The sequence below is a fragment of the Oncorhynchus mykiss genome, chromosome 18 (genome assembly GCF_013265735.2).
Source record: "Oncorhynchus mykiss isolate Arlee chromosome 18, USDA_OmykA_1.1, whole genome shotgun sequence".
Classification (NCBI taxonomy): Eukaryota; Metazoa; Chordata; class Actinopteri; order Salmoniformes; family Salmonidae; genus Oncorhynchus; species Oncorhynchus mykiss.
Window position 1 is genome coordinate 52,069,952 of NC_048582.1, and position 14,260 is coordinate 52,084,211.

The 14,260-nt window shown below is 42.0% G+C and overlaps 1 protein-coding gene across 1 annotated transcript in view; it reads left to right on the forward strand.

Annotated features, from left to right (window-relative positions):
* LOC110496482 (E3 ubiquitin-protein ligase TRIM71) overlaps positions 1 to 13,519 on the forward strand; it is a 46,983-nt gene extending 33,464 nt beyond the window's left edge. The window contains exons 4-9 of the mRNA XM_036953074.1: positions 3,291 to 3,395; positions 3,523 to 3,660; positions 3,902 to 4,237; positions 4,894 to 5,055; positions 5,220 to 5,414; positions 6,714 to 13,519. Coding sequence (XP_036808969.1) covers positions 3,291 to 3,395; positions 3,523 to 3,660; positions 3,902 to 4,237; positions 4,894 to 5,055; positions 5,220 to 5,414; positions 6,714 to 7,232 — 1,455 coding nt within the window. The 3' untranslated portion in view covers positions 7,233 to 13,519. The remainder of the gene's footprint in view (positions 1 to 3,290; positions 3,396 to 3,522; positions 3,661 to 3,901; positions 4,238 to 4,893; positions 5,056 to 5,219; positions 5,415 to 6,713) is intronic.
* The last annotated feature ends 741 nt before the right edge of the window (positions 13,520 to 14,260 follow it).

The window sequence follows — 14,260 nt, forward strand, 5'->3', positions numbered from 1 at the left end:
GCATATTTTGAGTTTGATGATGTTACTGGTGTGTGAAGCCTATAGGCTACATGGCTCCGCAATGCACATGAAATCAATAGTTATTTTGTTTGTTAAACGGACAAGACACAGTTAGGCTCCCCTGATCACAGTCGGTGGTGGGACAAAGTACTCAATTCTCATACTTGAGTAAAAGTAAGGATACCTTACAAGAACATGACTCAAGTAAAAGAAAGTCAGCCAGTTAAAGTCGAAAAGTAGTTGTATTCTGCCCTCACAAGAGTCCCCTTCTTAAGCTCAGCAGATAGATAAACTCGGTACAGCTACTGTGTTGATTTATTGCCACCACTTCGTAGATACAGTAATAGTGACTGAAATGAGCAAAACTGAAATATAGAAAGAAAAGAACAATGAGTATGACTTATTGTGTGCTAGCTGAATACTAGGCTTAATTCTCAATAATAACACAGCATGTATTTGTATACATGTTCATGAACACAGAAATATGCAGCATTATGCATTAAATCGGATGATTCCCCAAAACATGACAAGATCAAATGCACTGAACAGATATCCATGTGGCTATCAAGTCTGCAGTGCCTCAATGTGACTTTCACAATTTTGGAATGTAGACCATTTTTATTCTACAGGATTTAGCGTATTAAACGAACAACACACATCAACACAGGATAGTGGCCCTCAAGTGGTCAACAATGGAATCACACGATAGCATAAACGAACTCAAACCCAACTACAAAGGCCAGAACAATTGTGTTTTAAATATACTTAAGTATAAACATTTTATGTAGTTGCTAATATATACTTAAATATCAAAAGTAAAAGTATGAATCATTTTTAAATCCCTTATATTAAGCAAATCAGACGGCACAATTTCGTTTTTTTTATTTTTTAATTTACGGATAGCCAACACTCAGACATAATTTAAAAGCAAAGCATTTGTGTTTAGTGAGTCCGCCAAATCAGAAGCAGTAGGGATGACCAGGGATATTCTCTTGATAAGTGTGCGAATTGGACAATCTTCTGTCCTGATAAGCATTCAAAATGTAACGACTACTTCTGGGTGTCAGAGAAAATGTATGGAGTAAAAAGTACTTAATCTTCTTTAGGAATGTAGTAAAGTAAAATTTGTCAATGATATAAATAGTAAAGATACCCAACAAAACTACTTAAGTAGTACTTTAAATAATGTTTACTTTACACCACGGATCACAGTCAACATACATGTTTTATAGTAGGCTAAGAATATAATAAAATATACCGGATCAAATACAAAATAATATTTCCCCCACATAACGTCACGACAATCTGTGAAACCGAACCCAAGGCAAGCCCATGCGTTTTTGATACACGTTTCATCTCTTTCCTACTCTTACTCAGCTTTGTTTGGGAGTGGGCATAGGGTCTTACATTCAATCAAATCAAATGTATTTATAAAGCCCTTTTTACATCAGCCTAACCCCCAGAACAGCAAGCAATGCAGATGTAGAAGCATCATCAAGATACCAATAGAAAACAATAGCAATCTGTATTTTCAGAAGCATGTGCGTCTAGTGTTCATATTTCACAACCTCTGCGGGATTTTGAAGTTGCCTATACACAATCGATCAAAATAATAGACCTACACTTGATTTAGGCTACATTATTGCATGCTAAATGTTTCTGATCAGCGATTAGATATTTTTCCAGCCAGAGAATTAACCAAATATACAGACGGACATTCAGTGAAACAAAATCACACTGATGATTAAGACAAGTCACAGGCTTTTGGTTGAGAGTAGTCCTAGGTTACTAAGCGACAGAGTGAAGAGCAAAATAATCCACTCGATATACTACAAAACATGCTGGAAAAATGTTCTGATGAGCAGCACTTACCTCAACTTAGCTAACATTTCCACAGCCTAGTTGTAGCGTAACCAATATCCAATTGGAGATTCCAGTGATGGATTTATCAAAACGAGTCCCCACGCTTGTCTCCAAGCAGAATAAAACGGTTCTGAAATAGTTGAACACACACTGGTATGCTATTTTTTTCAAATGTATTGTAACAATTGGATGACTTTTGGAGTTTCCGTAAGCAACAATTAGATGCCTTTATTTGCATTAGCCCACTTTATTTCAATATTTTCATCAGTGATATTCATCCCGCAGTAATTCTTTATTGATCCATCCAGTTGTGGTTAAGAAAACAGTGCATGTGGTGGGCTATGCAAAGAGATGGGTGAAGTGACATGCCTTGCAAAGTTTAGAACTGGTAGGAATACAGTAGTAACGGGCGCTGCCTAGCAACCATCAAGAGCGTAGTGCGTGCCAATTTTGCCTCGGCATTACGACTCCATTTCATACTAAGCCGTAGGCAGAACTTTACCACAATCACGACTAGGTCGGTTGGCGGCAATACCTTTCATTTATAAAGAGATGTCAGGATGCTGAAGATAGTGGGAAAATGCCTTGGTTTGAAAGGTGTGCATGTGTTCCACAGGTCACTATAATCTGTATACTGATTTACATTCTACACTGTTTGTCATTTAGAGCAGCGGTCTTCAAACATTTCTTGCCCAGAGACCCCCATCCAGGCAAACTAGCTACCCAGGGATCCCTGCCCAGGCAAACCAGCTACTCAGGGAACCCAATCATTTAGAGCAGGGGTCTTCAAACATTTCTTGCCCAGAGACCCCCATCCAGGCAAACTAGCTACCCAGGGATCCCTGCCCAGGCAAACCAGCTACTCAGGGAACCCAATCATTTAGAGCAGGGGTCTTCAAACATTTCTTGCCCAGAGACCCCCATCCAGGCAAACTAGCTACCCAGGGATCCCTGCCCAGGCAAACCAGCTACTCAGGGAACCCAATCATTTAGAGCAGGGGTCTTCAAACATTTCTTGCCCATTCATCCTCCTCTCCCCTGTAACTATTCCCCAGACCATTGCTGTAAATGATAATGTGTTCTCAGTCAACTTACCTGGTAAAATAAGGGTAAAATAAATAAATAAAAATAATAATTGCTGCGGGTGCTTTTTCAAAGCCTATGTTAGTGTAATTAGCTTCAATGAGTGTCATTTACTCAATATTAGGAGTTGAGAAATGAAGTGGAAATAATATCTCTCCTATTTTCTACTCTAGGTATGTCACTCTGTTGCTATCCCTATTCATAAAATATATATGCAGTAAATCATACCCCTGATTGAGAGCAAAACCATTTTCACACTACTGGAGGTTGCCCTTACCCAATGAATGAATCTCTCTCTTTACCCTTCTCCCACCCTCCCTCCCCTCTCCTGTTCCCTCTCCCAGGTTGAGAAGATCCGCCAGCTGAAAGCCAAGTCTCTGTACCTGCAGGTAGAGAAGCTGCATCAGAACCTGACCAAGCTGGACAGCACCATTGCAGCCGTCACTCAGGTATGGGAGAAGTTGCATGTCCCCCTACAGGGGGGACGCAAGGCGACCAAGTTTTAAATACAATGTCCAAAGGCATTAAAGTCATTATATGGTGTCTGTGTCTCCTCACTTCATAACTTAACATCAGGTGCTCGACGAGGGCCGTCACCTGGACGTGCTGCTGGCCAGAGAGCGCATGCTGACCCAGATCCAGGAGCTCAAGTCTCTCAGAGGCCTGCTGCAGCCACAGGAAGACGACAGGTTCATGTTCATGCCTCCAGACCAGGTAAATAACCGCGTTATGTTCACTCCCCCTGACCAGAGGAGAGGGGTTAGAGACATGTGGGCTCTCTGTGCACTCTGAGCCAATGTTATTGACTGTTACAGTAATAGTACAACACTGTTGCCAAATTTCTGGTCTCTTTGGACTAATGAAATTATTCACTTGTCTGCCAATTTCTTGTACATAATTTTTCTGTATCCACTCGTCCATATTATTGATATGATATCATTATTATCTCTCCCAGGCCCTGTACATAGCCATCCAGTCCATGGGGCTGATCAGTAGCGGAGCGTTCGCTACCGTCACCAAAGCTCATGGAGAGGGCCTAAAGACCGCACTCCGCGGCAAGCCTGCCTCCTTCACCGTGATTGGCTACGACCATGACGGGGAGCCCCGCCTCTCGGGCGGTGACGCGGTGTCAGCAGTAGTGATGGCAGCAGTGGATGGTAACCTGTCGGCTGCCGAGGTGTGTGACCACCTGAACGGGTCATACACAGTCAGCTATCTGCCCAAAGCAGAGGGAGAATATCTGGTGTCAGTTCTGGTCTGTAACCAGCACATCATGGGTAGCCCCTTTAAGGTAAAATGTATATTATTGTTTTAGTTACAACAACCAAATAATATATATAACCATCGTAAGCCAGTGGTTCCCATGCCTTTTTTTTAAGGAACTCATTCCGTCTTTCAACTTACTCTTGAAAGTTGTAATAGTAGAATGCACAACAGTCATTTTCGAAATTGGGCAGTGCATCATCAGTTCCTCTTGTCATGTCAGCTAACATTTTTTAGCTAGGTTTTTTAACCCATATATTGTGTAGTAATATTTGAGTCTCTCAAATATCACATGAAAACACATTAGACATGGCAAAATGTATCAAATTGCAAGATGCAAGAAAATTAGCTTTAAAACTGCAACATTTTCTCTGCACCCCATAATAAAATGTGTAGAATTGCAGGAAAAAAGCTTTAAACCTGCATAAGGTCCTCTCTGCCAACAAGAGGGGTGTGAACCGTATGTATCATGAACTGTGCTTGTTCCCATAGAAATAGACGTGGCTCATGTGCGCGCACACAGGGGGGGCTGGTATGTTCCCCAATGCTGGGAGTTGGGCCTGAGTGAAAAAGTTGGGGAACCCCTGTCTTAAGCAACAATAGAATAATTAAACTTTAACATTGCAGAAGGTAATGTAGAATGTTAAGTTAGAATGTTAACATTCTCCCTGCTTGTGTTCTAAGGTGCTGGTGAAGTCTGGGCGGAGCTATGGCGCCCTGGGGTCCCCGGTGTCTGCATTCGGTGGTGAGGGGGAGGGGGAGGGGCAGCTGTGTCGCCCCTGGGGGATCAGCGTGGACAAGGAGGGATACGTGGTCGTGGCCGACCGCAGTAACAACCGCGTACAGGTGGGTTTCATTCATTTCATGTCATGGATTGGTTTGGTGTCAGCTGTAATCCTAAGGAGAAATGTTGTTTCTATAGTGAGAGCTGAAGGATTGCGTGTACAGTGGCAACCTAATATCAAGTAAAACAAAAAAAATGTCCTTCTGCTACTACTCCTATCGTCCAGATCTTTAAGCCGTGCGGTGCCTTCTACCACAAGTTTGGCTCCCTGGGTTCTCGCCCCGGTCAGTTTGACCGTCCAGCGGGCGTGGCATGCGACAGCCAACGCCGGATCATCGTGGCGGACAAAGACAACCACCGCGTGCAGGTGTTCACTTTCGACGGGCAGTTCATGCTCAAGTTCGGCGAGAAGGGCACTAAGGTAGAAACTCTCAATCAAATAAAATCCAAATCAAATGTTATTTGTCACATACACATGTTTAGCAGATGTTATTGTGGGTGTAGCGAAATGCTTGTGTTTCTAGCTCCAACAGTGCAGTAATATCTGACAAGTAATATCTAACAATACACACAATCTAAAGTAAAGGAATGGAATTAAGGATATATAAATATTTGGACTAGCGATGTCAAAGCGGCATAGACTAAGACATGAGAATAGGATATAATACTGTATATACATATGAGATGAATAATACAAAATATGTAAACATTATTAAAGTGACTAGTGTTTCGTTATTAAAGTCTATATAGGGCAGCAGCCTCTAATGTGCTAGTGATGGCTATTTAACAATCTGATGGCCTTGAGATATAAGCTATTTTTAAGTCTCTCGGGGCTCAGGTCAGGTAGCTTACCCCCGGTGATGCGTTGGGCAAACCGCACAGGGCGGTGCAGTTGCCGTACCAGGCGGTGATACAGCCCGATAAGATGCTCTCAATTTTGCATCTGTAAAAGTTTGTGAGGGTTTTAGGTGCCAAGCCAAATTTCTTCAGCCTCCTGAGGTTGAAGAGGTGCTGTTGCGCCTTCTTCACCACACTGTCTGTGTGGGTGGACCATTTCCGGTTGTCAGTGATGTGTACGCCGAGGAACTTGAATCTTTCCACCTTCTCCACTGCGGTCCCTTCAATGTGGATGGGGGGGTGCTCCCTCTGCTGTTTCCTGAAGTCCATGATCAGCTTCTTAGTTTTGTTGACGTTGGGTGAGAGGTTATTTTCCTGGCACCACACTCCCAGGGCCCTCACCTCCATGTAGGCTGTGTTGTCATTGTTGGTAAACAGGCCTAATTGTTGGAGGTATGCATGGCCACGCAGTCATGGGTGAACAGGGAGTAAAGGAGGGGGCTGAGCACGCATCCTTGTGGGGCCCCAGTGATGAGGATCTGCGAAGTGGACGTGTTGTTTCCTACCTTCTCCACCTGGGGGCGGCCCCTCAGGAAGTCCAGGACCCAGTTGCACAGGGCGGGGTTCAGACCCAGGGCCTCGAGCTTAATGATGAGCTTGGAGGGTACTATGGTGTTGAATGTCTAGATATAGTCAGTGAACAGCATTCTTACACATGTATTCCCCTTGTCCAGATGGGATAGGGAAATCACTCCACACACACACACACACACACACACACACACACACACACACACACACACACACACACTCTTACTTACAGTATATACACACAAACTTTAGAGCTGAACTAATAATGATATTCTACTCTACTCTATTGTAGAACGGGCAGTTTAACTACCCCTGGGATGTGGCGGTGAATTCTGCAGGGAAGATACTGGTCTCTGACACCAGGAACCACCGCGTCCAGCTCTTTGGCCCTGATGGGTCCTTCATCAACAAGTACGGCTTTGAGGGCGCTCTGTGGAAACACTTTGACTCACCGCGCGGCGTCGCCTTCAACCACGAGGACCACCTGGTCGTCACTGACTTCAACAACCATCGTCTGCTGGTGATCCGGCCGGACTGCCAGTCTGCCCGGTTCTTGGGCTCAGAGGGAACCGGTAACGGGCAGTTCCTGCGTCCGCAGGGCGTGGCTGTGGACCAGGAGAACCGGATCATCGTGGCTGACTCGAGGAACCACCGGGTGCAGGTATTCGAGCCCAACGGGAACTTCTTATGTAAATTTGGTATGCAAGGGAGTGGCTTTGGACAGATGGACCGCCCCTCCGGTGTTGCCGTGACGCCTGACGGAGTCATCGTGGTCGTCGATTTTGGAAACAACCGCATCCTCAAGTTTTGAAGGGTTCTAATAACTTTTTGCTTTCTTTCTTTTTCTCGCTTTTTTTGCTCTCTGTGTCTCAGTTTGGGAGAGGAAATAAAATAGAGGAGGAATCAACAGACAGACACACAGAGAGGACAGTTTAAACAGAGAGATGAACAGAGCAGACCAAAATACTTTATTACGAAATTAAGGGAAAACGGATTTGTTGATTATTGTTTGTATTTCTTTACATTTAGCTTCAGATTGTGGTATACTGTATGACAAAGGGGACCACTAAGATGATTGATAATCATTAGTGAAAGTGACAAAAAAGAGATCCGTAATTTCTATTTTTTCTATCTCAACTGCTCAAAGCTCTCTCGCTAAACTCTCCTCAAATCGCCATCTCAGGGACTTTTCTCACTTTTTCTTGAAATATTGAACCCACTGCTCCACCACCTACCTCATCTAGTTCTTTATGAATGTACTCACACTCTCCGAGCAGAGGTCTAGTCCGTCAAGTTTTACAAAGAAGAAAAGAAAGTCTACCTCAATACTGAATTTTATTTAAAGAGCAACATAAAAATGTTTTTTTTTATATATATATATATATTTGCACAGGATTAATAGGATTCATGCTGTGCATCTTGGGTAATGTGTTTTGTTGCTGAGACACTCGGATGCTGTAGTTCTACGCTGCATGTTTAGTTCTGGTTATAGAAGCCCGACCTGACCTGTAGTGTAGTCTAGAGCGTTCAGTGGTGTCATTTTATGTTATCTAGATTTAGGGTAGCTTGTTAGTTAGTAAATCTCTGTTTAGAATTGCCCCCTCAACTCTCAATGTGTAGTGTCATGGCACTGTCAAAAGAAGAAGAGAGGGTTTTATGTAATGCCAAGCCTGTTTAGACTGATTCAGCGTTAGTTAGTTAATTAGTTAGTTAGTTAGTTAGCTCAAGCCACAGGAGGAGACTGATGTTGAGGTAAAACTGATCAGTAGAATCAGAAGAATCTCCTTGAAGCTTTACTGGTTTATTGATTATAGATCGCAGCGGAGCTGGGACAGATGCAGTTTGATGATTGGTTGGAATCACGAGGTAGTCATTGTTGTGGGGAGATTGTCCCTGCTGTCCCAAATGATCCTATTATCAATTGACTATTGTTGATTCCCCTGTCAGGCATCAAAGTATTACAGGAATATGTTCACGATTGATTAAGCAAAGCATGCTGGATCTATATACAGTATAAGAAAAATTATGAAAATGCAAAAAAAAAATGAGTGTTTGTCTACTCTGAAACAGAGGGCCCACCAAAGTATTTTAGAAGTTGATCTGGAGTTATCAGGATGTTGTATCAGTTATTGATTAGGAATCGTGTCAGAGTGACATCTTGTTGTGAATGATGCAGGTGGAGAACGATGCCTCCATAAAGAGAGCATCTTGAGTAACTGTCCACAGGACGTGACCGACAAAAGTGAGAGCTAATAAGAGATCAGGGTTGGATTGTGTGTTGATTTGTGGGGCATTCCGATTTGCTCTTGGGGCCTAGAATTGAATCTAATCCCCTTGTGACGTCACTGCAAAGCCCCTCCCTATTTATTGATTTCCAGTCTGGAATGCTGGAGAGAGAGAATGTTCCGGAACATGTGCATAAAAAAAGTTATTGAAAATGTTTTTAAACCATTGTCTTAAACTCAGGGCCGTGAGAGAAGAAAATCTAAAAAGCAATTGAACATGTTTAATTCACTCACAAACTTCATCTGAAAGTTTCAGTATTGATTATTTTAAACCCAAGAACATATTTTAGAACAGTAATCTCAGTAAGAAATATGCTAACATGATTGCAATTGCTAGCTAGATAGCTAAAATGGTTCCCTAGCAACAAACATCTTAAGATTTGTAAGAAGATATTTGAGAAGTTCGTAAGAAAATCATTACATCTTAAGATATTGTTGAGGAATTGCACTTACGAACTATCTTATGAACTTCTTATTTTCTTTCTTAAGAAGCTTCTTAAGTTTTTGCGTAAGAAGTGTTTTGTGAATCTGGGACCTGACCTCCAAAAGATGGAGGTATATAGAGCCCAGCTAGTGGAGTCAACCAAAGATAGAATTTCTGCACAACGGCCACCTGTAGGTTTGGCATCTAAAGAACTACAAATTGAAAGAAACACTTTGTTGTTTAATCATTAGTGTTGGAGGTCTAAAACCCTCCAACTCTCACCAAAAGATGCATTCAAAGCACTGTCAATGTTGTCAATGACAGTCAGGTGGGGAGAAGAGGAATATAGGGCCAACTGTGGTGAAATATTATTAACATTCACACAGTACTGTAACATCTTGTTGAGACAAGAATCCCAGCCATATAAAACTCAATAGGTTTATGTAGCTTTGATTTTGAAGTACTTTTCAGGCCCACGTCTGAGGAGAACGTTGTAGAAAGGTCTGAAACCAGACCATATCGCACAGCAACCAAAGAGTATCATCTGTGTGTGATTTCAGTCTAGCATCACCACCTATGTTAACGTGACACTGACTCATAACTCATATGACTCATAACTAGCATCCCTTATTAGCATTAGCATCTCAGCCTACACAACCATTGAGCGCTAACAGATTCCTGATTTATCACCTCTGAGGTGGAACTGTTAGAGTGGTTGTAAATACCCCTTTCCCTTGTAAAGTTAGCCACTCCCTTAGCATATCCTAGCCTAGCGGCATGGGCGCTATTAGTGGGTCGCTGACTGAACTTCTTACCTCAGAAGAAAGAGTAGGCCTGCACTTTCCATCCTAATTTGCATCAACTTACACATCTCTTCATTTACCTCAACATATATATACCTCAACTTTCATATTCCTCACATTTACTCATGTGTATCTCAATTCTAATGTAGCCTACCTCAACCAGTAACTTGCATATACATACTGTTACAGAACCTACATTCTCAGACCTCATCAACATACAAATGTCATTTTGCAAATATACCTCAGCACACATTTGACCTCACACTTGAAATGCCTCATGTTACATACAGTACACATAGGCCTACCTCTCAAGTATGTTGACTAGTAACTTATAAACATAAAGTCTCTCTTATGGACTGTATACCTTAGTTTCACTTTACTTTAGTTTTTAACATACCTCATGTTACTTTTACCTCAACTCACAATTTAATACATGTTACCTCACCTGTCAGACCAAAGATCTCCATTTAATTTGAAATTACAAGTTACAAATGGCCTTCTCTTCACACTGTGTCCATGAGTGGGTTGTTTAGAAGTGTGGTGAATTATGCCTTTTAATCATATGGAGAAACCAAATAATGCAGATCTGAGAATTGTGCCAAAAAGATATCTGTGAGAGTTTGGTGCCAAATGGAGTTGGCATCAGAATGACACTGTCATAGATGGAGAATGTCATTGGACCATTATATCCTAGATATGTGTTTAGCGAATCAAAGCAGTTGGGGACAGATCCCTGTGCTTTGATTGGATGCACTTAGGAGGGCTGGCCCCCTTTTGCTTTACCTCATTTTGCAGATCAGCAGAGCTGTAACCAACAGTGAGAGTGATTGTGATGTCACTGTTGGCTGATTGGCCTTAGAGTCTTAGTGATGTCAGAGGCACATGATCATGTAAGATCCCCCTTGTCATTTGTTGCCATGCGTTAGCGGGAGAGGGAGTGTTCTCTCTAAAGAGTTAGGACCTCCATCTTACTCCCCTTAGATGTACAAGAATGACCTCGAATTTCAGCACAATACACCATTTCTCCTCAGTAAGAACATTTACAAGTGTGGACTTTAGAGTTAGCGTAGTGTTGGTTGAGGAGGATAGTAATTTATTTTGAGATGAGTCTAAAAGTCAAACTCTTTGACAATGCAAAACTGGTGTATAGGAACACATTGAGTGAATAAGATGTTTATTTCACATTAATAAGCCTGTTTATTACATGTTAATACAGTGGAGACGTTAGCACATTAAAGGGCAAGTGAGTTGGAGTCCCCAGACCCTGCTGCTTAGAACCCACAACCGCTTCACCGATATGATCTGTCGATGGGTTTCAGTATTACTATATGAAATGTGTAGTCTGCATCAATCTTTTTTTAAATTAAGTTGCAGGAAATCAATCTTTTTTTTAAATTAAGTTGCAGGAAATTCTATCTTTAAGATCCTTAGGTCTTCACTCTTAAAGAGGAAAAACATGTATTTTAAACTGTTTTGTTCATTGTTTTTATTTTTCATTTGTTGCATTCTTTCAAAATTCTCTACAGTGAACCAACGTCTCACAGATAAATGGGTGTTGTAAACTCAGATGGGTGGGTTACTGAATCTGGATGATTTTATCATGATTATATAGCCAAAGATGTGTGTGTGTTAGGAGTACATTGGATGTATTTAACCTTTTGACCTTTGCGAATGTATTTCCTATAACCAAGAGGCTCTGCAGAAGCCAATCAGTGCTCGACTGGCCATGTCTTGAATCCTGAGATGGGAAAAAACAGCTCAACTCGCCATCCCTTAAAACAGAGATGTAGCAGAGCCAGTTAGTACAACAATAACTTGTAAAGCTGCACAGTCAGCTTTTTTTTTAAACCCCCCCTCCTCTAGTGTTTTTTGCAACCTCATACACTATCTGTGAAAAGAAGCTAGGTTTATTGACAAGTTTAGCTGCCTAGCATCGCTAGAATCGCTTGATTCCCCCTCAATGATATCCGGGAAGTGTGGTGATGTCTTCGGAGGATGTGATTGGTCGCCTGTACTCCTGTTGGGCGGGGTTTTTATTGGCCTGTGGTTCTGTCCACCATTTTGTTTCAGGCCTCTCTTAGCATTAAGAGAAAAGAAAAAGAAGAGAGTTTTTAAAAGTGAAACTGCACCAGCTGGAAAGTCTGCAAGGTCTTAGACCTCTGTCAATGATTGTATCATCTTTAAAGAAAATAAAAATATGAAAAAAAATTGAAAGATAAAAAATAATAGAAACTCAGGTAGTTCTATGTCCCTACCCTGTGGGTGTCACAGTGTAACATGTCTCCCCAGTGATGCGGGTGTCACAGTGAAACATGTCCCCCCCTTGTGATAATGTAGTGAACCTTTCTGTTATGACCTCAGTACTGGTCTCATTGGTCACGTTTCAGGACATTCTTGTTTTGCATTCGCGCTGTGCAAACGATGAGATTTCTATATGGTTCCTGTGCTTTTAAACACCTCTACAGGCTTTGTGAGATGTGCAGCACGACTGTGGTAAAGACGGGCTGGAACGCGACCAAAAGTTCTATGTGTGTGTCCGTTTAGCATAGTACACATTAGTTTTCAATCTGGAAAAGAACCGTATAATTTTTGGGGGGCTTTTTGGATAATCTCCCTCAAATGTACTCTTTTATTTTCATGTTTTATTTTTGTTTCATTTTTCAATTGTTTGATTAACACAAAAGGACAAATACTCCAGACCACACGACTCTCTGCGACCCTTTTGGAATGTCTTTTTTTAAAGAAAAGGGTTTGTTGGGAGTTCATGTTGATTTTCGATCACACCCTGTCCGTTGCTAGCAGGAACACAGGACAGGACCTATACTGTACTACCAACCAATCAGAGTCTGGAGAATTAGAACGGATGCCACATTGTCATCCAATATTCCATGCCAATGATGTTCCACTGAGTTGCAATTTAGAATGTTACTGTCATGGAGCTTTTGTGACAATATGGCATCTTTAAGAATTTTAAGTCTCAGTTTATCAACACTTAGACTCTCTGTAAGCCTATTCCTCCAGGGCTTAGTAATGCACAGCTAATTCAACATCACAGCTTTTAACAAGGAGTTGTCCTAACAACTTGTCTAGATAAAACAAGGAGTTAACGGCTAGAGAAGTAGCCGTGTCTTAAAATTGTTTTACCCTGTTCTGTCCTGTATCCTGTGTGCGTCAGGTAGTGTGTGTGTGTTTGTGCGCTGCATCGTGTTGTTGAACAGAAATCCACTGAATGTATTCTCCTCTCAGTCCACGAGGTAGGAGGAAGGCAGGGACCAGCCAAGTTTAGATGGGTGCTGCTGGCGCTTCTATATGTGTGTGTGTGTGGGGGGGGGGGCGCACATCCATGAGTGTTTTGTGTTGGTGTACTTTCGTGTGTGTATGTGCATGCGCATACCTGTGTGCGTTTGTGTGTTTCCCCCTTTCACACTGTGGTTGGTGTGGAAGTGCCGATGTCAGGTCTTCAGTCTAAATATGGCAAAGTAGACTATAATATATCGGTTACCTGCTACACTCTGTCTTCTGTGGACTTTAAACGTTTCCTATGCAGTTATTTGGTTTACACTTAAATAAACTTGTATTTCTTTGATTTCTGTCTGGAGCTCTTTTTTTCTCATAAATTGCAAGCTATCTCATGATTAAGTGAGAACGTTTGGCCATTGTTATGATTATTTATTGTTATAATTAAAGAATATCCTTCATCACAAACACTCATGGAGGAATCTCACCCCTTCTGGAGAGAAATGAGAGCAATGGAGATACATTTCCTCTTGTGCCCTCTATTGTTCCTGAAGCAACGGGGAGGACAATGACCACATCAGTCCAACTCCTTGGTTTGCAGTTCTCTAAAAAAATGTTTTGCTCAAAATGAAGACAGAAATCTCATCAACTCAACTGAGCCCCTACGTTGTATAAGAGTTAGTATCCTTCTTGTTCAAAGCGATCCTTGAACTCTGGTACCCTCTCCTGTTGTGCTGCAGGGGACAGAGCTGCATGCGTGCAAGGTCATATTATTATGGATGTATGTAGGCTGTGCTACTAATCTCATCTCTCTCTCGCACAGTCATGTATAAACCATTCCTTTTCCCTGTATCCCCATTCAGAAAGCTTTTGGGAAATGCTCATATATGTAACTGATTTAGTGGAGTTCTTGGAAAACAAGAATAGAAAGGAACATTGGGCTTCTAGAACTCTCTGATGGTGCAGCGGAGTAGACCGTCATCCATCAAACTAGCATCCATGTCCCGTGTGGCTCAGTCGGTTGAGCATGGCGCTTGCAACGCCAGGGTTGTGGGTTTGATTCCCACGGGGGATCAGTATGAATAAAGGT